Source organism: Epinephelus lanceolatus, chromosome 15 (genome assembly GCF_041903045.1).
Source record: "Epinephelus lanceolatus isolate andai-2023 chromosome 15, ASM4190304v1, whole genome shotgun sequence".
Taxonomy (NCBI): domain Eukaryota; kingdom Metazoa; phylum Chordata; class Actinopteri; order Perciformes; family Serranidae; genus Epinephelus; species Epinephelus lanceolatus.
The window spans coordinates 12733329-12758476 of record NC_135748.1 but is presented as its reverse complement, the minus strand read 5'-3'; the positions used below and the strand labels follow the sequence as shown (position 1 = coordinate 12758476).

The 25148-nt window shown below is 41.6% G+C and overlaps 1 protein-coding gene across 2 annotated transcripts in view; it reads left to right on the top strand.

Moving 5' to 3' along the window:
• The window catches only part of trappc12 (trafficking protein particle complex subunit 12), a 52583-nt gene that overhangs the window by 15959 nt on the left and 11476 nt on the right, over positions 1 to 25148 (top strand). For both annotated transcript variants that reach the window (XM_033642689.2, XM_033642686.2), the window contains exons 4-7: positions 13200 to 13313; positions 17387 to 17525; positions 23752 to 23864; positions 24142 to 24214. In XM_033642689.2, coding sequence (XP_033498580.2) covers positions 13200 to 13313; positions 17387 to 17525; positions 23752 to 23864; positions 24142 to 24214 — 439 coding nt within the window. The remainder of the gene's footprint in view (positions 1 to 13199; positions 13314 to 17386; positions 17526 to 23751; positions 23865 to 24141; positions 24215 to 25148) is intronic.

The following is a 25148-nucleotide window of genomic DNA, read 5'->3' as shown; positions in this document are numbered from 1 at the left end:
CATTAAAAGTGTAGCCTGGTGCAGCTTGATGTTGCCAAGACATCTGATCAGTCACATAGAATCTGGGATCCTTTAATTGACACGTGAGCATGTGTGTGTCGTCCTACCAGTGTGTGACTGTATTCACATGTCAGGGCTATCAAGTACTGTACGTGTCGGGTTGGGTATCATTTGGATTTCAACAATTCTGATTTGAGGTTTTTGAGGAGCAGGGTCAAAACAGATCACATGTTTTTTGTTTTTTGTTTTTCACAGAAATAAACTACACAGTTCATATTCACAATTCACTTCATACAGTTTATGGAACCTCGCAGTTTAAAGGGGACCTATTATGCTTTATGTAAAAGTAATCCCGTGAGCAAAACCTTCCTACCTATGGGTTCCTACCACTCTGAACACTCTGTCCCCAACAGTTTGTTCTACTCTGGCTACAGTATGTCGTCATAGTGCGCCATATTTCTTTATATGGTCATCTGCTCCAGGTACACTACTGCTAAGTGTTTACATTACGTAGCCTACACTGCTACATGAAGCTACATACTAGCATCAGGGAAACGTGTAAACTTGGTTGCCAATGTTGTAAATTTCCCCCCATCATGCCTGGTTGTGTTTAGAAACTTTTATTGGTGAATTTTCACGGTACAAAGTGCCTCAGTTGTCCTTTATAGTCATTCCCCAGCTGCAAGCACATTGCTAACACACATGTAGCTACATACAAACAAATGTCAGGAAAATGTGCTATTTTGGTTGCAGATGTTGTACATTTCTTCCTTTTAGACAGAGGGTGAATACAGGCGTTTCAGCACAGGCAGTATGAGGAAGAGGCAACTTGTTACCTAAAAATACAAGTATGAAACTGAAAATAAAGAGAATAGGCCCCCTTTAATTTGGTTGCTGTTTTGAAATAATATGATTCAGTAATCATCTGTTCATTCTTTTTTTCATTCACTGTACTGATGGGCGTCTTTGCCTGGGGCCCCCCAGAGTCTACGGTCTCCACTGTGCCTGTCTCACAATTCCGGGACTGTAAGAGACGAACGAAGACAGATGCAGGCGGGCTTGTTTACTTCACAGATGAAATGCCAGTCAATCCATAAACAACATATAAGTTGAAACGTAAAAGAAAAAACAGAAGACTGGGTTGAGAATGATGACTGGTGTTATAGGAGTATAGCTCAGTGTGTAGTGTGTACCGTAGTGAGTGTGGTTGGGCAACAGAGAGAGAGATGATGGCTGCATTGACAGGTGCTGGTGGTTGGAGCACAGAAGAAAACCTGCGGTCAGCGGCGCACAGCCTTATCCAGACTCATGTGGTTGTAACTTGTATGATTTTCCCATTGTGCCTAGACAAAACAAAGACCAAATGTATCACTTTGCGTAGCATGGTCCAGTCTACAAAGAGTACCAATGTGTAGTTGTTCAGGAACAGATAAGCAGAACTGAAATTCTTTTTGTTTCTAATTTAAAATTGAATTTCAGTTTCCAACCCTATGCACATGTATGTTTACATGCTGTAAACACATTCTATGCTATGGTGTATTTGTATATTTGTATATATATGTATATTTGTCAGCTGTGATCATCCTTTCTGTATGGCCTTTTGCTCAGATGAAGATTGTAGTCAGTTCAAAGAGCAGTATTCTGCTGTGTGGCATCTGTGTGTGTGTGTGTGTGTGTGTGTGTGTGTGTTATAGAGCTCTGCTATGAGCTGGCAGAATGAGTCATGCTGCAGAGTGTGACTGCACCCACTGCCACCTCACACTCTCTCTGTTCATACATACATCCACATGCATGTGCACAGAGTGCATAAATGAGACTCAAGAGGACTCTGCATTTCCTTAGTCTTTCTGTTTCTTCGTATGTCTCTCTCCATCATCTGGTAAATGCGGACATCACTCAGTGTCGTAGGAGAGCTGCCATTACAGACATAGAAACACACTAGATACTTCTGTCTAATGAGTCCTCGTGTAGAGTTAGACTTCATGTGCTTTTTTGTCAGGCACACTACACTGCTGAGAAGCAGCTGTAGAATATCCTCAGTCCGTTTTTTGTAAAATACTTGAACCGCTGCACTGTGAATTCTGCTGTCACATCATTTTAAGGAACTGTATGAGTCATTCATGTAAAAAAAAACGTTTACAACTATCATTTTCAGTATCAGTTGTTCTGTTGCTAAAACAATGCCCATCAAGTAGCATCTTTAAATTGCTTGTTTTGTCGAACCAATCATCAAAAGAACCCAAAGATATTCAATTTGCAATGATGTAGAATAGATGAGAGCAAATAAATCTTGAAGTTTGAGACCTTAAAACCAGATAATGTTTGGTATTTTTGTTTGGAAAAAAAAAAGTTTTAAATTATTAATCAGTATCAGACCTGTGTAAACATTAGGGATGTACTTTCCAATCTCAAAGTTTTTTTTTGTTTTTTTAACTGATCAGGATTGGAGATAATAAACTGTAGAGAGATCCGAATTCAACCCTTTGTTTTAAGTCAGCTGTATCACAGGGGTATTTACTCACAAAGCTTTCACGCACAGCAACGTAGGTGCAGCCTCATCAGCTCTCCAACTCTCTGCTGTCTGTCTGTCTCTCCACTCTGTGTGTGTGTGTGTGTGTGTGTGTGTGTGTAAAGGCCCTGACACACCAAGCTGACGGTCGGCCGTCGACCAAAGTCGGGCCGTCGGTGAGCGTCTGTCGGCCTAGTTTTTGTGGTGTGTCCCGCACCGTTGGCCCTTCGGCGTCGGTGGCTTTTCGGGCGATTGAGCATGTTGAATCGGCAGCGGAGCTAGTCGGTGAAAGAGATCACTCTGATTGGCTGTTTAGGTTTTATTCCCTCGCCCCTGTAGCAGTGAATCTGCCTCTAGTGAAACCGGGGCTAACCGGTGCTTTCTTTTCAGGCTCCACTTCACTCGGCTGCCCGACAATTCCGCTGCTTCTTCCCACTTTAACCTGAATAACAAACTGGAGCTAGCTGGGAGCATGACTGGAGGGAAGCACAGCCAGTTAGCCTCCGCTAGCTTCCCAGCTAGCCCCAGCTCTCCGTTTGGATCCAACTGGAGCACCGAGCCCTGGTTTGTTATTCAGGTTAAAGTGGGAAGACGCAGCAGGTTTATCGGGCAGCTGAGTGAAGTGGAGCCTGCGGAGGAAACACCAGGACCGTCTGAATGTAATAGTGGAGGTGTTGCGGTGCTCGGCTGCACAGATAGGTAACACCTCGGCTGACAGGATGTACCACTCTCTCACTCCGCTCTCTCTCACGCAGGCGCAGAACGTACGTGCCACTTGGCCGTCGGATGTAGTCTGTGTAGTGTGTTCAAATGCAACTGACACAGGGCGACGTGAGGCGACATAGACGACGCAACAGTTGGCTTTCATCGCCGCTAGTTCTTTGATGTCGGTTTGGTGTGTCCGCACCTTAAGAGCAGGGACTGAGCCCCTCCTGCCATTAAACACCACGCAACACAAACGACACCAAAATGCAGTTTGAGGGTATTGATTCATGTTATTTACCAAAGTTATGTGCACTTGGTTTATTTCAGCTCAGTGTAAGAGAGTATTTTGTGCTTTGCTAGTTTATTAATGTAATCTGTACAAAGGGTATATAAAAGACAAAAATAAAAACTTAACAACAAACATTTGAGAGTACACTCTTCAAGGGGTTTGCTATTTTAAACTTAAAGATTTTGTAAAATATATAAACAGAATGTAATATTAAAAAAACACAGAAACAGTGTGGATGGAGGCATTTTTTTTTTTTTTGTTAGGAGTATTGAAGTATCGTATTGGGACTCGTTATCAGCAGATATTCTATTAAATGACTCGGATCAAAACTTTGGGACATCCCTAGTGTATATACTTTATGTCAGTTGATTAATCAACTAATCATTTCAGAACTAAAAAGAGTTCTCAGGAAATATGAGTAAAGATAAACACACTCAGTGACATGAAGAACAGAAAAAGCGCTCAGATCGTCAGCTACTCTGGACTGCAACATGTGTCAGGTTTGGCATCATTCATGATGTGGCATCAAGACGTTGATGCTGACATGACCTTTAAGATAGTTATAAAATAGCTCTAACAGGCCAACATAGCCTACATGATTCCCAGTCTGATTTTGCACTGATTTTTGCATTTGATATCTCAGTTGGAGTTATCTTTGTAAACTTGGTAAGCAAAATGTGGCCATTTTTTACTCCTGGCCCAGTTTGCATAGACTGGTTTAAAGTGATACCAAGTTTTCAGCTGTTTTACTCCGTTAAGATTACTGTATGCATGCAGTGAGTCCCTGTAATTCAGTTAATCTTCCTCTTCTTTGAAAGAAATAGTAATTCAAGCTTCTTAGAGCTTCTTCCTAACTTGTGTCTATTTTAGAAAATGTTGGTTATTAAGGTTGGATGTTATATAAACTGAGTTTGGTTGGCTGTCCTAGCGTCCCCTCTACTTCTCCCTTTGTCTTCCCAGTGACCTCTGTGGTGTGGTCAGCAGTGAGCTAGTCTCTGGCTCAGCACCACCCTGGGCTGGCCTCATCTGTCTCTCTCATTAGCAATCACCCCCCCTTCTCTCCTCCTCTCCTCCTCTTTTCCTCCTTCTCCTTCATCTCTTTCTCCCTCCCCTCTGTACTATCCACCAGAGACTCTAACCTCTCTTTCCTCCCACAGTGTGATGCTGTCTGGGCCAGGGGCCAGCATATATGTGTGTGTGAGCGTGTGTGTCTGTGTGTGAGAGGGAGAGAGAGAGAGGGAGAGAGAGAGACCCACCTTGGCTGGGTCAGACAGACACACCCCCATAATCACTGCAACGACCCAGCTGCTGCATCGCACTTTGATATCATTGCTGTAACCTTTACTTGTCATTATCGTAACCTTTTTACATAGCTGTCATTTCCTCCACCAGTTACACTTGCGAGCCAGGGTCTGGGTAATGCACCGTCAGCTTTTGTAGTGCTGAAGGGCATGTTTAAACCTTAGTGGTGGTTGTTTTCACCTTGCTCTGTTTATGTTGGCAGCAGCCATATGCTCAGGCCTATTGTAAAAGTACAGAGGGTGTTTAGCCTGTTGGTCTGCCAGCATAGAGGATCATTCCAGTTTATTACAGCTCGGGTCTTGTTTTTGTATTTTTTGCCATCATTCCTGTTGGTGATCATAATAATGCACTTACCAAGTTATTACAGTTAGAGTGAGATCTAAAAGTAGTTGATGGCATGCTTCATTTGTTTTATTGGTATATGCCCCTGCAGTTTTACTGGCTTATGGCACCTATGGCACACAACAGTGTGTCACTGTAGTTCCACAGGCACATAACCACTCCCAAATGGCAAATGACAATTCTTACTGTAACATGCCACTTCTGACTGTTGATGTGCAGCTGCTCTGAGTTAGATGAAAACAGCATGCTACTGTTCAACAGGTGCCACTTTTCACCAGCAGGTAATGTGTTTAACTGGTAGGTTCTTTTTTTTTAGCCACGCTGTTAGTCCCATCATCACTTTGGTCCAGACTGAGATATGTCAGTATCAGCACTGGATGGATTGCCATTGAATTGGTACACACATTCATGGTCAGCAGAGGGTAAATCCTCTTGACTTTGGCGATCTTCAGAATCTTCCATGAGCTCCACCATGTGGTTAACATTTCCATTTTACAGTGAAATGTCTCAGCAACCATTTGATGGATTGCCATGAAATTAGGTACTGGTGTTCATGGTGCCCAGAGGATGAATCCTACTAACTTTGGTCATCCTCTTACTTTTCATCTAGTTTTTTATCTACTTTTTCATCAGCAGCAAGCCAAACCTTTTATTATAAAGTGATATATGATTTGCACAGATAGTCAAAAATGCCCACTTCGCACAGCGATTGGCCAGATGTGCAGAGGTGAGAATTTATACAAGATCTGAACTTTTCTCTCAAGCTTTCTTTTTCATTCTTTACCAAGTGTTGCTTTGGTTTAGTTTATGCACACTAGGAGACAAACAAACTTATCATTGAGTCTTTGTGTGTGTCATTGCCTCTTCTTATGTCCTGGGTTTGTGTCCAGAAGGGTCCATGCGGATCCCTTTGTGAATGCTACATGCAGCCCAACATTTGTGACAGTGCATACTATACACATTGCAAGGGTGCCAAGTGTGCATGCTCTAGTTTGTTTATGCTTTTCGATGTTTCTCGTCTCGTGCACAAATGCGCTGTATTTCTCGTCCCAGGTTCTTCTCTTGCTAAGCAGTCGCACATTATAGTTCCTGTTTTTGCATTTTTCTTGTTGTTTAGCCAAAATACTGGTGCTCTTCTTGCAGTCGTGAGGTCATCATTTTCGTTACTGATGTGCATGCTTTTTGAATTTTATGATGGTTAGCAAACAACATTATAGTACCGCCACCAACTGGAATGAAGTATGGAGTAAGTGTGCATGGGTAGAATGCCGATGGACCCTCATTTAAAGAATGAATGGAACCCTGTGACCGCTAAAAGTCTGCAGCTGTCCAAGGACATGAAACCTAGAAAGTATTTCCAAGCCTTCAGTTGTCTGACAGGTAATGTTTCTACCACATCTGACCTTGTTGCAGTGATGTCACTGTGTTCCCAGATCTCAGCAGTTACTTTTGAAAGTACAATATTATAAAAACTGCTAGAAATGATGGCCAACCAGTGACCTTACCAAATCAGTCAGTGTCAACTTCAGGTCTAGCAGTACTTTAAAAACTTACTCTGTGTGTGTGTGTGTGTGTGTGTGTGTGTGTGTGTGTGGTATTTTGTGAGTCGTTGTATGTGAATCAGGCCTTAGACAGAAGTTCTCTTTAACATAGGCTTCAGCAGCACTCTCGGAGGAAAAGGGAAGTGGGACATTCTGTTATTGTTGACAACCAAACCATCAAACGTTATCCAGTAGCCCACTAGTCAATCAGTGGTTAATATTGCCCAGAGGAGCATCACTTAGAACTTGGAAGCTGTGTTGAGCCATCTTAGGGAGTGTTATGTGGAGTTCTCTCACAAGCCATGAGCTAGTGCGGTGTCTTCACTTAATATATTATGCCAGTTTGTGTCTCAACGTCTCTCAGTGATACTGTTTGAAGAGTCCAGCGATTGCCTGTGGGAGACAAAATGGCTGCTGTGTGAAGTTCATATCAGTACAGTAGCCAAGCAGGCCGTCCTCCAGCTTGAGGGCAATATTCTGTAAAGTGTCTGTAGACCAACTACAGAGGCATCAAAGTAAAGTTAGCCACTGTTGCAATGACTGGCATGCACTTTTAGCATATTACAAATGGGTTTTTTTCCCATACCCTCTGTGTAATCCAAAATGCCAGGGCTTAATTGAAGTAGCACGGGAGCTCCCTGTGTTAACCAAAGCTGGTGTGAGCAAGCCTTTTTAAGTCTGATTCGCCTGGAGGCTCCGGGTCTTGCGAGAGAACAAGTGGGCGTTCGTTTGTTCATCAAGCTTTGTTATGCAGGTTTTTTTTTTTTTTTAACTCACCAAAGGAAAGGCGCACTGAACTTCCGATCTTCAACACATTTTAGAAGCCTCACCCCTTTTAAACTTGCGACGAGACTAATTATGTATAAGTGTTTGTGTGTGTGTGCGAGAGATAGAGGATGTAATGTGTGCACATTTTCAATGCACACATTTGTCTGAGTGGGTGTGAGTATGTAGGAGTCTGCGGGAAGCATTGCAATACCAGTGAAGTCCGATTTGTCAAATACAATCGATTAAGTTTTCTGTAATGCTGAACATGCTTTAGGCATGTGCTCTCCTTCAACTTAAGATAAGTCTAGGTGAATATTATATGTCATTTATCCACATCTCGTTTATTCGTCTGTGAGAGTCTACAGTTCGCCTCTCTGTCGCTAAAAATTTTGAGCTGTCTCAGTGTCAATGGCTGGTGGTTTGGAGCACTAACCTTGGGAACCATCTTGAGCACCACATCTCTGTGGGGTCATATCTGACATGTCCCCTCTTCCTTCTATATTGTCTTCCTTCCTTTGTCTGGTCTGTTTGTTCTGTGTGAAACAAAGGCAGGTGTGGTATCCACCGTCCTAAAAAAAAACAAGCAGCAGCAAACAAAAGAAAATGTCCCTTCCCCACTATCCTGCTCTAGACATGCCTACACAATCCCCAATACACACTTCTTTCACCAACCCTCTGTAGTCAATTCCTCATTTAATATCACTGGCAATAAATCACCATGGTAATGCCTCCTCATTTGATTTGGGGGGATCTGATTATGCCTTATTGCGGAGTCATTTGAGCTGAGCTAAATTATTAATCACCATCAGCCTATTGTTTTTCTATTTTTATGTCCTCCCAACGCCCTTTCAGTGTTAATTGAAATCATTCAAACCTGGGGAGTGACAGCGTGGTTTGTATGCATGGTAGCATTCATGACACCCTATCATAAAGCACTTTGTATGTCCTTAAATGAAAAATAAGACCACCATCCGACAGCCTTTCTGCTAGACGTACTCTAGGGATGGTGATGTCGGTGGGTTGGTCCACCACTTTGGTCCAGACTGAAATATCTCAACAACTAATGGATGAATGGGCTTTAAATTTGGTACTGATATTTATGGTGCTCAGGGGATGAATCCTAATGTCTTTGGTGATCCCCTTTGCTTCTTGCTCTTCAAGTGATTCTACTAGATGGATCGGCACCAACTTTTGTACAGATGTTCATGGTTTTCGGACAGTGTATGTTAGTGATGAAGGTAGCACCGCCATAAGGATGAAATTTTGTTGTGGGTCAAATTTCTCGATAGCCATTGCGTGGGTTGACACGAAATTCGGTGTACAGATTTATGTTCCCCTCTGGATGAAATGTAAGAACACATGTGGAAACACATGTAATCACAGATTAGTAAGGCACAGTGTGACTAAAGCAGGCTACACCAGGTCTTTGGAAAAACACTACTAGACAAAAATTGAAACAGTGAAACAAAAAAGATATGAGATTAGATTAGAGAATGGATTTCAGTCATTGTATGCTGACAGATGGAGTAAAGACTCTGTACATTCTACATGTTAGATTGGCATGTTGAACACAGTCTGGTCTGCAATAGCTCTCGCACTTTTTTCATCAGTGGAGGGTCAGAGCTCAGGTTAAACCATTTGAGGTGACAGTGGAACAGAGACAGCCGTCATTATCTGACTCAAGGGCGCTCACAATCACATTCTATCTATAATGGAGACCGACCCTGTGACCTTCTGGCCACAGACATTCACCTCTCGAAACACAGAGCCTGCCTGCTGTCTGCCCAAATCACAGCTCCTGTATTACTGTATGCCTGTAATGTTTGGTTTGGATTGGTATGGTTCAAGACCTAAAATTATAGGCTGCTATAAGATAATATCTAACCATAAAGCTATGCGTAGCAGCGATGCGGCATCGTTACATAAGGCCTGAGCTGAAGTTGACTTTTCCAGCTTTGTGGGGTTTTTTCACTTTGGCTCCTCGCGGTGCCTCTCTGCAGCTCCCTTGGCCCTCAGCTCTCTTCTCCTCATCTTCTGCTCTCCACTCTGCTACCCACTGCTCCTTTTTTCTTCTTCTAACTCTTTTGGCCCAGAGTTGCTGCTTTTTTCCACTATGGCCAACTTTGACTTCTGTGCTCTTTCACTACATGTGGGCCAGATTCCTTCCATCCATATCCTGCTTATCCTCTGTTGAAACTCCTTATCCCTCTGTGCCCTGTCTCAACTCTGTATATATGTGTGTGTGTGTGTGTGTGTGTGTGTGTGTGTGTGTGTGTGTGTATGTGTGTGTGTGGTTGTGTGTGTGGATGCAGCTACTGTACATCACTGCTGACTGTTTTCATTTTCCCTTCTCACGCCGTATCCCAGTCTCACACAGACACCCAGAAACACACACTCACACACCTGTCTTCTTATGCCCCGTGGCTGGACAGCGGTGTACTGTAGCATACTGTAGGATATGTGTGTGTGTGTGTGAGTGACTGCAGCTGCTTTTGGCCATCCAGGCTGCCTCCTCGTTTTCAGCTTCATTTCCCCCCCTAATGAAGATTCAGAGGCAGCGCAGCTACTGGCACAGGGCAGGAGAGGAGAGGGGAAGGAGGGAGGGAGGGAGGAAAGGAGCAGTAGAGGAGGCAGCAGCAATGACAGCAGGAAGAGAAGGGAGGCAGAAAAGAGAGTCTGAGGGAGGGGAGGAGATGGAGGGAGAGGAAAGAGAAGAGGAAGCATCAAGATGGAGGAAGAAGAATGTATGGGAGAATCCTGAGGAGGAGAGATAGAGCAGCAAGGCAGGCATGAGGAAAAAGGAGGAGGAAAGGAAGGAGAGAAGATGAATGGGGAAGAGAGGACAGCTACAACAGAGAAAAGAGAGGGAAAAGGGTGATGAGTTTTGTGATAAAGATGACTATAGAGAAAGTAGCCCTCTCTCTTTCTCTCTTCCTCTCTCTCCTAATTAGCTCCCTGGCTGTGATGAATGGCACAGCACTTAGGACCCAATCGGCGAGCCGACCTTGTCATGTGTGTTGATGGGGTGGGGTGACTCTACACCCCCCCCACACACACACACCCCCACCTCCCCACCTCTGTCCCCCCTCTTACCTATTGTACCACCTCCTGTGGAAGCAGATGCTGCTAATATCGAAGTGTGTGCGTGTGGTTTTGTGTGTATAAGAGTGTGCGCACACTCACTTGTCCACCATGTTTGTGTGAGTGGGCGCTTTGTCCTCCAGGCCCAATGGCTGACAGTTCCACACATCGGTGTATACACTCTCGGTTGTGCACTTACCCACACCTGCCTCATTTCATATGTAGTGACTTTTGTTTTGCAGCATTAGATTAGTCACATTATCAGTTTGGAGTTGACATTGTCATATAAGATGATTAGTAAGATGATGGAACGTCCCTTTATTTTGTATCTGAGGTGTTTCTAAATGTTATCTACTGTAATTTTGGAGGTGCTTGCCTTATTTATTTATTTTTTTTTTGTCTTTTAGAAGTCCTGCTTTTTTCTTATTGCATAACCATTCCATTGAGAATTCCCTCTGTTCAAATACACCCAGCATTTTTCCCATTGGGGATTTGCAGTTTAAAATTTGACATTAAAAACTTTGGAAAGATAAAAGTATAGAGTATAGATGAATATAAAGATATAAAAATTTGGCCATCAATCCTTGAATGATTTTACTAGTTGGGTCTTTTAGAAGATGTGCCTTTGCAGTAATTGTCTGTGGCGCTAACCTAAAGTTCTTGGAGTTCCAACATTGAATACCCAAAGGTAAAAAGGTAGTACACACAGAGATCTTAAGAACAAAGTTGACTAATCTCAATTTCACCAATTTATTCTGGCCATGTCAAACAAACTTGCTAAGGTTTCAGCGTGGTGACCTTTATCAGAGCGATAAGATTGTACTATTTGGAACTGGGAATGCTGCAACATTGCAAAAAGGAAAAAAAAACACAGGAAAAGAGAAGTGAACATGGAGTTGATAGAATTAGTTATAGTTTAACTCATTTATTGAGCAAAAACAACAAACAATATTTGGTTCCAGATTTTCAAATGTGACGATTTTTCTGCTCCTCTCTGTTTCATGCCACTGCAAAGTAAGCATCTTTGGGGTTTGTTGTTGGTTGGACAAAACAGGCAATACTAAGGTGTGGCATTGGGCTCTGGGAAATTGTAAGGGGTATTTTTCACTAGTGTCAGACAATTTACAGACTTAATGTTTACTCTTTAAAAAAGAAGTGATAGATCAGTGGCTTTCAACTAGGGGTCTGGGGACTTCCAGAGGTTCTGATGGAGCTCCAGAGGGTCCCCAAAAATGGGGAATAGTTACTTTTTACTATTTAATTCACTATATAAGTGAGCCCAATGTGAGCAGTAGTCATAAGAGTGTCTATTCTGATTATAGGTTTCACCTCCTCCACGCTTATATTTTCAACTGTAGTTGATATCTATAGAACTCTTGTGTAATAAGGAATTATTTCTGACATTTTAGGTGTGCTTGCATTTGGGTTTACCTCCAAATAAAGTGGTTCATAATCTGTCTGATTATCTGACAAGATGTAATCCAGTTGTAGACTACCCAAAGCCCACTTACCCACCTATTCTAGAGCTTTTGATTGTATTTTATCATCTTCATCAACGATGAAGCTGGCTCAGTTGCCCTGAAACTTTACATTAGGCGCTTCAACGATTTCTTTTAAATGTAGGTTTACCACGTGAGCGCAACAATTTATGAGACCAGGCTAGACTGTGTCTAAAATCATTCCCTTACTCACTCATTCACTGTTTCCTATATACAGTAACAGATACTGGAACTTCCATACAAACACAAAAAACAACTGCGTCACACGAGACAACGTTTGAGTTAAAAAGAAAAGACTCAAAACAGGAAAACTAAAATTCTTTCAAAATGGAAGCTTTAAGGTTCCTTGGAACAGTCATAAATATCAGGTGTTAAAGGTTTCTGTGTTTGCAACTGAAAACTCCTCCTCCCTGTCTGTCCAAAGTGTATTACGTTGTGAGGTAGACCACGTGTTGAATCATAGGAGCAAGTGAGACTTGAGCCCTGATTTGATTTTTAAAAAGAAATGGCATTGCATTGCAGTGTGGGATTGTTTGCAAAACATAATGTGCCACTGTGGTTCACTGCTTTTTTTTTTTTTTTGCTCCATTGCTGGAATGTTCAAGGCACTATAAGGAGCATCTAAAATGGTGGATAGTAAATATAGTGATGTCTGAGTGATTTCAGCCTCAGCCTCAGAGGTTTATGTAATGTTTGAACATCTGCATGTCCATAGCACTAACCAAACTCAATGTGGTGCTGAGGACTGTGTGAATCAGCTGAAAGCTCCAGAACAAGCCAGTAAGTGGCCCTTAAGTTGAGATTGTTTTGGAACTGCTGTTTCCGAGGTCAAGACTGAACTGTCAGGCTCATATTGTAGACAGATTTTTGCCCTCTTGGATCTTGTTGTAGTGATTTTGCCACATTCCCAGAACTCTGCAAATAATTTGGTGAATAAAATATTATCATAACTGACAGAAATGATAGCCGAAACTGTGAATTATAAATAAGACCCAAGTTGCAGGAATTATTTATCAAGTGATGTGTCCTTTTGAGTGTGTTTGTGATTATGATAGCTGGAGCCACATTGATATGTTTTAGCCCCAGGTCTTCCTCTATGTTTCCGTCAGTCAGTCGTGGTGTGTGTTTCAGATCCAGTGTGCTGTGACTTTTCTCCCCTGCAGAGCAGTAAAAACTGGCGGGCTGCGGTGGATCTGACGGGCCGGCTGCTGACAGCTCATGGTCAGGGATATGGAAAGGCTGGCCAGCCAACCTCCCACACCACCGACTCACTGCAGGTAAGACGCCAGTGACTTTCTCTTCATCCGTCCATTCATCTGTCTGTCTCTCTGAGTGTCGGTGGGTGTTGGAGAGTCACGCCAAATCATGTCTTCCTCTACATATTTAATGTATTAATTCCCAAATAGCTCTTGAAAATGAAATATATTTTCAGTTAGTTGAAAATAAATCCAATAATGTGCCTGCACTTAAAGAATTATATAATGAAACGTCCTCACTGATATTGTGTAACAGTTTCACTGATTATTTAATACCCTATCATTTGGTTATCAGGAGTTCATTAGATTTTTTTTGTTCTTTTCTTTGTGTTTCCAAACTGATGGTAGAATTATTTTTGACATCTGTAAGAAAGCACACTGAGATATTGGTTGTTAGTTTGTTGTACTGTCCTTTGAAATGTTTTGTCAGTGTTGCTGCTAGCACTTTTTTATGCATGTGTTTGTTGAGCTCTATCGAGAAGATGAATGGCTGCATAAGCTCATTAAGAAGGCCACCCCAGTGGTAGGCTCTGTGCTTGAGACTTTAAGTTAATCGACCATGTTGTTGCCTCATGCTGCATATTACTGTTTGTTTTACCTTCTTAAACATCATGGCTCTATTTTGAAGTCCAGCTTTTGAATGTTTTTTGTTTCTGTGTTTAGTTGTGGTCTTCTTAATGTAATTAATAGCAATATGCACCATGACAAAATGATGACTGTTGGGCATCTATGGTAACCTTTTACCACCCACTGTTCTTCCCACATGACTATAGCACAATGCTGAACTTTCACAGACAGCATGTACTGTAGAAAGTTACATAAATATGGACATGTTATATATGTATAGATAGATTAGACTTCCATCTTACAGATGCATGCCAGAGTGTACAGCTAAAACCGTAGAAATATTGTTTCTGCCTACCTTCATCACCAGTGTCTAAGCACTGGTTCTCAAACTATGGTACTTGTACCACTGTTGGTACATGAGCTCCCTCTAGCAGTACGCAGAGCAATCTTTAAAATATTTTTAAAAATGAAATTGATTAATTTAAAAGCATTTAATACTAATGAGTTACTACAAAATTGTGATTATACTGATTTCCAAATGTTTTGCTTTTCCTGTAAATTTTTTCTTTCGATGTCAGACTGCTGCATTGTCACCTTAATGAATGAAACACACGCAGAGGTTCTTTATTAGTTATAAACTAAACTGTGACGATAGTGAGCAGAGGTATAATGAATGGTTTAAAAACACTGCAATCATGGCTCCGAATGAGAACAATTAGAAAGAGAAGCTCAGATTAGGAGGAAAAAATTTTAGCAGCCCTGATCAAACTGAAGTGGATTACACTGAACCAAGTGCAAGTGCTAGTGACTACTTCAGCAGCGGTAGTGGAGTCTCCACACCTGCTAGCATCAAACAGTGTAAAATAGCAAAAAAGATATCAGTAGTTTCCTCAGTCTTCTCAGTGTACTCTGCTTGAACCGTCCGTAGCTAAATATGGTAGGCCTATGCCGTACGTTTTAACGTCAGTCATAATGGTGGTACACGGTGTTAAAAGTTTGATAACCTTGTTCTAATGCAAATTGCTGTCATGCCTTGTAGAAGTATTTTTACAAATGACAATGCTTTGTTCATAACTTCTTGTCTACACACTGTCGATGGCCCTTTAAAATGATAATGGAGGGTTCCTGTGCAGTATGGAAAATATGGTGTTTGATTTTAGCAACTTACAGGTTTGGAAAAGTGTAGAAGAAACAAAAGAAAATATGGAAAAATATCTGTGTTTCTAGAATATTGCCCCTATTCTATTCCCCTATACCAAATCCAGAAACCTATGATCAAATTAGTTTGAAAGAAAATGTAGCCATTTGAATTGCATATATACATAGCATCACATTTTTGAGTTACTATCAAAAAAATAAATGGACTATTCTTTCTGAGTAAGGAAGCCATACCTTTATGCTGCGTTTATCATCGTTTCCATGGACACAGTAAATAAAACAAGGCTGCACAGATGCTGTGAAAATGTTTTTTTTTTTTTTTTTACTTTTTTCAACTGACTTTTAGTGCTTATTTATCATAGTGACTAAAAATGCGGGGGGAATAAAATAATTTATTCAAGCGACAGTAACTAGCTACAATCTTCAGGCAATTATTTGGCAACATATCAGCATACATAGTCAGAATGTAACATACATGTTAACAGTTGGATTTTAAAACCATTTGTTAACATAAGAAACATCTAGCTATTTGCACTCAGATGTCCAATATGCTTGGAAAAATCTATAAACAAATCCAGAAATTTGAGTTCGGAAAATCTGGATTTTTAAATATGGAAAATGTGTTGGAACCCTGAATATGTCGTAAAAGAAAACTGATACAAAACTTGCACTCAAGAAACAACTACATGCTTTACACAATCAGTCAACATTTTCTTGAGGCTCCCTGTTTCTCCTAAAGTTCTCCCATAGGTTCTACTGTAAAACAAGATGTAAAGATGTTAATCTGTAAACAACTAACGCCGCTCTATAAACTGTGCCAGGCTGTGTCATCACCACTAGCAGTGCAGCCCCAATCCACATCTGAGAGTGGGTGCTAACGAGGAGACAGTGTTGTAGTGTTACAAAGTCAAGTTAGGGGTCGAGAGAACAGCTTCTTTGGAGGCTCCCATGCTGCTCAGGAACTTCTGGATCTTTCCATGTTGTTGTCTCACTGGGAGGCAGTCCATCCCCACTCTATCACTTCTGGGCTTCTGTCCAAGTGCATATTGCCTGTGTGCTGTCAGAAGCTCATGACAATTTACACAACATGATCCTGGAAGAGCCTCTGCCCTCCAGATGTATAGAAGCTCTACGCAGCATATACATACAGTCATGTTCAGTCTTTAAAATGGGTTGTTTTTTATTTGACAAGATTATAAATATGATTTAAATATAAAATGTTCAGTACATACAGTATCTTGGTCACAATTCTTTAGTCACCAAATTTAAGGCATCCTTATCCTTTGTTTATGTTTTAGAATTAGTACTGGACATTATACCGTATTTATTATTTAATATCAATAACAGTATTGGCCTCAAAAAATCCAATTACCAATCAGTTGTTCAGGCTCTGGAACAAAACATTGCATCAGGATTACAACCACATAATGTAATTTTTATGCCTCCACGCTGGCGATAGCCATGGCCGGAGGCAGTATGTTTTTGGGTTATCCATCCATTCCATTCTCGTGTAGGTAATATCTCAAAAACGCCTTGAGGGAATTTCTTCAAATTTAGCACAAATGTCCACTTGGGCTTAACGATGAACTAATTAGATTTTGGTTGTCAAAGGTCAAGGTCACTGTGAACTCATCTGTCTCATTCTCATGAACACGATATCTCAAGAACGCCTCGAGGGAGTTTTTAAAAATTTGGCACAAACGCCCAGTCAAGGATGAACTGAATATATTTTGTTGGTCAAAGGTCAAGGTCATTGTGACCTGACAGAACATGTTTTTGTTCAAAACTCCAGGAGAGACACTTGATTAGATTCTAGTCTTGGGTGCCCAACTTAAAACTGCTGCTGTTTTCGTAGATCTTTTGTGCTGCTGGGTTGAAGATGTGTGTGAAGCATCCGTGTTTTCACACACATGGATGTAAATTTCAGCTGCAACTTGACAGGTTTGTGGTGGGATACAACCGCGAGGCGGTAATTCTAGTTTAATAATGTAAGAACTTCAGATGATTTAATAAATACTGCACCAGTGTAAAGCCAGCACTGCAATGGTGCATTGCATTATAGATAAAAATGTTTTGACTATACAATGAAAGTCAGTACATTTTATTACATTATTGAGCATGTTATTGCATAATTGGATTCTGACCAAATTAACTGGAAAATATTTACAGCTTTGGGACTAATTAAGACCGTTTGATTCAAAAGGCACAGACACACACAAACATGGAGACATAGTCTGACTGCAGTACAGCTGTGAACAGACGACATAAGAGAATTTGCATGATGTGTCTTTTTTTTTTTTGTTTCTTTCATACTTTAAATGTCTTATTCATTTAACAAACAGAGGGAGGTGTGTTTGTGTGTATTCCAGCTCTGGTTTGTGCGGCTGGCCCTCCTGACCAAGCTGAACCTCTTCCAAAACGCTGAACTGGAGTTTGAGCCCCTTGGCAACCTGGATCAACCAGACCTCTACTATGAGTACTACCCCACTGTTTACCCGGGGAGAAGAGGTAACACACACACACACACACACACACACACACACACATTTAGGTCACTATTATTTATATATAATGCAGGAGGAGCACTTTTGGTATTGATCACAAAAACTTTTATCCAGAAACTCTTCCATTGTAAAATCATGCATCATTTCTTATCTTTCTTCATATTCCTTTTGTCCAAAAGCTTTTCTGAATTCTCACTGAAAGCAGACTGAAGGTTGAATAGTAGTATTCATGATAGTGCTGAAAAGCTGCTCTGAAACTCTTATCTGTGAGTTTTGAATGTGTTATTAGCCTGCTCTCCAAAAGGATTTTGCATTTTACCCACGTTTTTTAGGATACACAAGCATACCACCACTGTCCTATTAAATATTCAAAGGAAAGTTTCTGCCAAGAGCTTGATATTAGACTGTATCGTCAAGAAGCTCCAACAACGCTACTTGTCTCCAGCAGTTCTTTGGTTTTGTTTTTCCTCTTTTTACACTGCATGAATTGCTCTCTAATGTATTCCCATTACTTTGGATCTGCTTCGCCCCTCGGGCTACCACAGTGAAGGCAGTAGCAGAGACACAGCTGCACGCACGCACGCACACACACACACACACACACACACACCGCACACATTCGTACAAAAACTTTCCATTGCTCAATTTAAACGCTTTGTGCCCTGCTAGGTGCTCGCAGACAAACTGGCACAAGTTGTGTAGCCTGGCATCAGAAGTTGAACATTTCTCCGGCCCAACGCCTGCATCGACTATCTATTACCCATGATCGCACTCTTTGAACGCCTTAAGACACGACTGCCCATGTATCACTCTCGGAAAAATTAGGATCGACTTGGCGCTCAAGAAGGAATCAATGTTTGTCAGTTATTACTTTGTTTGCCAAATGAAAAGTTGAGTCCAATTTGGACCTGAACGCCACATGCCTGACAAGTAGCATGTCCCTTTTTCAAGCTGAATCTTGTTACGTTACTTTCAGTCTTGATTCCTTTCATGCTGTAATAAATAAAGTAAGAGAGACATGTATCAGTCTTCTCACAGGTTGAATAAAATGAACTTGTGGTCAAATGGTAACCCTCTCAGCTGCTTTGAAAAGCGCTCCTTACTTTTTTTTTCCTCAGCTGGATGAAAGAATCTTAGCCTCTACATTTGTGCTCTAAGGAAAACAGTCAACTGGTTTAATATCAGCCAGACAAAAAGACGAACATGCATACTCGACTGGGACATTATAACAGTTTTTTACAGTTGGTAACCCACACTGAGTTCACTTTTTTCAAACTCTCCCACAGTTGTCTTTACTAATATGCAGCTCAGCATAAGGCTGGGCAGTTATGCAAATGTTATTTTCAATTATGTTTTTGTCTTCCAAAGATTATGAAAACAAGATCATAGAGATGAAAGATTATTGTGCTGCTTTCCATTTTGCAATGATGTTCTCGTTTTGTTTTGTTATAAATCCAGCGCACCCCTTCCCTTTACAGCACTGTGCTCAGTGTTGTCAACTTGGCAACTTTCTTGCCAGATTTAGTGACTTTTCAGACCCTCTTAGTGAATTTATTTCTACAAAGCCACTAGCAACAAATCTAGCAACTTACTCAGACCATTGGGGAAAATATGGAAATATATTCCATTGGAGACCGACTTAAATGAATGTTGGCCAGGGGTGAAAAGTGGGGGGCCATGGATCTGTACCGACACCCTAACCCCTTACTTACAACCCCTTGCTCAGACCACACCAATTTTCATACTCTGCCTTAATTTTGATCTTAACTACATACCTGTGAAGTTTCATGTCTGCATCTTACACGGTTGTGACATTATTGCATTGGCAAAATCTGTCCACGAACAGCCACACAAACAGACATATAAACACCTGGCAAAATACTCAAAACAGCTTCTGTGGTAGTTCCTTCTGCAGTTGGTGTCACTAGGACCACATTTTACCATGATGACACACACACACAGACTCAGGAGGTGAATACAGTACCAGCAGTCACAGTCATGAAACTTTAAAGGTGGGTGGTTCCTCCTCTCTCGCCCTTTCATATCTTTCTCACTGTCACAATAAAGCATAAAAAATGCCAAAAAACTATCTTGACAAACAAACATAAAAAATATGTAGTTGAGATCAATATAAAGGGCGAGTTTGAAGATGGGTGTAGTCCAAGCACGAGTGCCAGAAGTAGGGGAGTAGAAGGTAGGAAAGGGGTCATTGCCCTCTACCCGGTTTATCCCCCTGGCCAACACTTATTTTAAGTCACGGATCGCTGTATCACAGCTGCATTGACCTCATCACAAGATAGTCTCTAGTATTAACTTATTTATTTTACAAATACCAAGGCAACAGAAAGAGGGGCACTTCTCTATTACTAACCTCACCTGCTCCCACCTGACACAAGTCTTTCATAGAGGTTATCAAAGACTGAAAATAGGCTTCAGTGTTACATATCCCAGTTAGGATATGTTTTTTTCTTTTTAAGATGTAGATGTAGCAGAATAAAGCAAACTGCAGTCTAGTTTAGTCATTTTTTGTTATGTATGGTTCTGAACATAAATTTTAACAGTTTTCGCAGTAGTATATTAACATGTTTAGTTGTAATGAAATGTGATCCATAATTTAGTCCACATTGATTTCTGTTGTGCCAACTGCACGGAGAGTTTTGAAAAGTATGTATGTATGCTGAGGCAGACAGGTAGTCCAAGTCCAAGTCCAAGCCCTCAGAATATTTAAATGTCTGGAATTGAATCTAAAGGTCTGAGATGGCATTTCACGAAATCCCTAATGGTGCGTTATGTAGTTTTCTGATACACAATAAGCCACCAAACTCTTACTCACGGCACAGGACAAAGGACAAAGGACAAATGCTTTTTGGGGTATTCTGAACAGGTAAATTTGGTGTTGAGTTGAGATAAATAATAAAAAATTTAAAACAAAACATACAGAATGTTCTCTGCTGTATATGCAGCTTCTTGTAGATAAATGAAATCAGTACTACCTGAGGACTCTCCTGCATACACTATAACACTTACACCTATCTAGTCTGCCAGGTGTTACACCAAGGCTCTTCATTGTATTCTAACTACAGGTGCTAAAACACCTGCTGCTGGAGGCCTCACAAAGAAGTATGCTAAAAAAGTAAATGCAAATATAACTAGTTTATTCTTGCAACGCAATTTACAATTCACAATCTTACATTCATAGTCTTGTATTGTTACAATGAATGTGTAGAGCTTACACTAACATGAACAAACAGCTTGGTGGTGGACGCTACACCAGTTACATGGGTTCCTCTCAAGACTACGCTCTAGACACTGTTTGTATCTGTCAACATCAAACAAATACAGACTCATTAGTATGCAACATTTCACTATCACTTTAGGTATTACTTATAAATGTCTGTCACTTGGTATTTTGTACTTACAGTCACATTTTACAAGATATCTACCTACAAAAACAGTTCATAATACCCAGGCAGAAAGCACCGGGGCCTACAAAAATTAAAGCTAATGCGGAAACGCCACAAACCTGCATTCTTTCTAATGGCCAGCAGGGGGCGACTTCACTGGTTGCAAAAGAAGTCCAATTGTATAGAAGTCTTTGAAGAAAAGGCTTCACTTTTTATTTGATGTATTATCTCAGTGAACATTTTCCTAATTAGTTTATGGTCTTAATCACTAGTTTCAAGGCTTTTTCAATACCACATGATTTTTATTCACTTATATTAATTAATTTAATTTGTACATTTTGGTCCCATTCAGAGTAAAATAGATGATAAAGAAGGGTATGTTTTAGGGCACGGCTAACTTGTGACTGACAAATTGCTATCACTAACCTGTCAATCAGGATAGAGGCATAGCAATGTGTATCTTCCCCAGCTCCCTCCTTTCATCCAAATATGATCACCTCAGGTCACCTCTGGCTCAAAACAAACCAAAGATGGCAATGTTGAAAATTAGGGCCAGAATAATGATCACAATTATTTTGATAAATATTGAGATCATGATTGGTTATCAAGATTATTTATTGTTTTTAGGGGCAAAATATTGTATTGCACATTTGAACATTTAAAGGAGCTATATGTAAAAATCTAAAGCAAATAGTCGTAAAATCCTCCTAATATGTCACAGAGACTAAGGAATAATGTTCATATAACATACTGATCTCACCGACAACAATAGTACAGCCAGAATATTTGCATCTAAAAAATTTTTTTGCAGTCTGCAAATCATGTTTATGTTGTGAATTTGTGTTTTGTCCTGTTGCGCCACCCACCGCCATCTACCAGTCACGCAGTCAGTAGAGTCTCAGCATCAGTTACAGGTACGACTGAGCTACAGCAGCACAGCAAGCAGCATTAGCAGTGTCCCGGTACATAGCATTAGCCGTCTCCCCAGCTGTATCCCGGCAGCAGCGTTAGCAGTGTCCCGGTACATAGCATTAGCAGCCAGGTTCTCCTCAGCTGTATCCCGGCAGCAGCGTTAGCAGCAGAGAAGCCGGACTTGCTCGAATGGTCCGCTGGAAAACCGAAGATCAAGGACGTGGCGCGAGGCGGACACGACTCGCGGCAGTATTTTGAATTTGAGTGCAGTAACCGTTTTGGCCACATTCTTACATACAGCGCCTTTAAGTAAACAAACCTCCATGTTGCGCTACATTCCTGCTAATGTACTTATCTTTGCACCAAAATAAGACTTACAATAAGGTTCGTCTTTACCTGTGCATCTTGTATAATTATATATCAGCAACTGTATTAATTTTTATTGAATTTTTTTTTACCGTGGAGGATGTTTTTTCAGGTGGTTTAACAATTTAGCTGCGCTAGTTGCGCTGCGGGGCAGACACATGTCTGATGCACTCTTTGCATATGATTTATTGTCTCCTAAACCCAAAATACTTCACTCGTTTGCAGCTGCAACATTTAGGAAAAGTTTTTCACAAGTTGCTGTTGCAAGGTGTGCACATAGCAAACAGCTCTTCAAAAGTGCAGGCTGGCTGTTCGTTTAGGAAGCGCTTCATTTTGATAAGCAGCGAGTTTTCTATGAGCGGAGAACGCATTTAAAACTTAAGTATCACAGTCTGTCATGTTCATTTGTGGGAGACCAAAATCGTGATCGTGATTAATCCATTAATTTTGCAGTCCTACACGGTGGCCATGACCACTTCTCTTACGCAGTCTGTGATGATACCGGAAAAAAATCACACTGCAGTAAAACAAGAAGGTCTCCAGGTCTCTCTCCAAGCAATTTCCCATTATCCTTGGTGCTCACAAGTGGGTGCCAAAATTGTGACACTGCCATCTGGTGGCATTAATAATTACAGTCACATTTTCCCACTTTGCTACATTAGTCATCGGGGTCTGTACAGTGTTGTGGTTTCATGGGTTCTTTTCCTTCTCAGTTACGAACACTTGATTTTAACAGAAACTTTAAAGGTATTAAGTCTTAATTTTAAGACAATGAAATTTGCTGACACCCAAGAGAGACAGAATAAAGAATCAAACCAAGAGAGAGCTCTGTCCAGTCAGAATCAAGATAAAACATTGTAACAGAGGGCAGTAATACAGACACCGAGGTAAATTGGGGAAATGAGTGTGTATTCTGTACTGCGGATGGGTTAGATAGACGGCACAAGCAGATAGACACGAGAGATAGAAATTGAGATCCACAGATTTGCAGAAGCAGCAGCCAAAGATGGACCAGCTAGCTGAGCTTCAGGTCTGATGACAATATCAAAGAGACCCTGATCAAAGCCTGGGAACTCACCTGAATATAGGCTCTTTCTCAGGGATACGTGTGTGTGTGCGTGTGTGTGTACGTGTGTGTGTGTGTGTGTCAGACAGTGTGAATGATGTAGAGGCAGAGAGAGACAGAGGGATGAGGCAGAAAGATGAGTGATGGAGCTGTGCAGCACACACAGAGAGAGAGATGAGAGGGTTTAATAAGCAGCCATACGTAGCTCAATGCCATCTGTAGGTTCCTGCCTCCAGGGCTGTGTGCTGTCTGTGTGTGGGTGGATGGGTTTATATTCTCATCTCGCGCTCTGTGTCTTTCTGTCTCCCTCCGCTTTCCCTCTCTTTCTCTCTCTCTCTCTCTCTCTCTCTCTCTCTCTTTCCTGCTATGTCCTCATCCCACCCTGTTTCTTATTTTCCCCCCATTTCCCTCACTCATTTACTCCCTCTGTCTCTTGTTTTCTTCTTGTCCTACCTCTCCCTCCCTCTCTCCCTCCTGTCCAGGCTCCATGGTGCCGTTCTCCATGCGGCTGCTGCATGCCGAGCTTCCCCAGTACCTGGCCAAGCCCCAGGAGGCTCTGGACCGCCTGCACAATCTCAAAACCGTCTGCCTCGCTGTTAGTACACACACACACACACACACACACAAACACAGCCTCTGGATGAACATAAATATATGCATACTCTGTAGTATTCGCACAATAAAACTACACACCCACAGAAAAGCACATACAAATCCTTAAGCCCACCTGTGTAAACAGCCAAATATGGTTGGATTTTAGAGTTATTGAATATGCAGATTCAAATACAGACACATTAAAAGCCTTCAGCGCTGGCAGGGATGCAACTTCCCCTCTGAAGTTTCATTTCCCCCGCCCACCCCCCTGTTAACAGATTCAGGAGAACTTGGAGAAAGGCTTGGCTGAGGATGGCAGCATGTTCACCGTAACACAAGAGAACAGGCAAGGTAAGCACACACACACACACACACATGCTCAGGCACACAGACACTTGGCTACAGACCTGGCCCCAGTCCCAGACTGCATCACACTGTGGGAGGAGAGTGAGGTCATGGGCCCCAGTGGGTAATACACACACACAAGCACTGAGTCAGAGGCACACCTGGCGCAGGACTGCAGCATACCTCGGCCACACATACACTCTCAACCACACAAACACACCAATGCGGTGCTCTAAAAGTGTTTAGCACCTTGCTGCTTCGGGTACTCGTGCTGAATATCAAATGGTCTCTTCAGCCCTTCACGCCAAGCAGATCAATACAGATCAATCCTATCCAATCCACTCACATCTGCACAAGTGTGCTGGGGAAATAGGCAGCCACCTTCTTCTGAAATTCACCAGTTTTAGGGAGACACGCCTCCACGCGACCTGATGTAAATAGACACTCTCTTCTTTTCTGTCAGACTTTCTCAACACAGCAATACATCTTAATGCAGTGCTCTCTGAGTCTTATGTTTGCGAGCCCTGTGACCACTAATTTAGCAACTTCTCCAAAGGCTGTCAGTTGTTTTTTTTTTTTAAAGCGACTACAAGCCATTTAATCAGCTAATTCAATGCAATAAACAACAACAAGCCACTTGGTGAAGTTGAGCTAAATGTACCAAGACACTTGCTTATAATTGGGAAAATTGGCAGGGTGACGCGTGTACGAATGTATGTGTGAGGGTGCGCCGGTTCTGGCAGTTTCTCCCCCCCTTCTAAAAGCAGTGTAATAGCTGTGCCCTCTGTCTCTCCTCTCTCTACCCACGCAGACAGTCGACAGTCAAGTCAATAACGCAGGGCCTTGCCTTCACACATCAGACCCCTACTGAGTGATTAGCTCTTCTCCCCAACACACACACAGACACACACGTGTGCAGCGATGAATACTAATAGGCCTG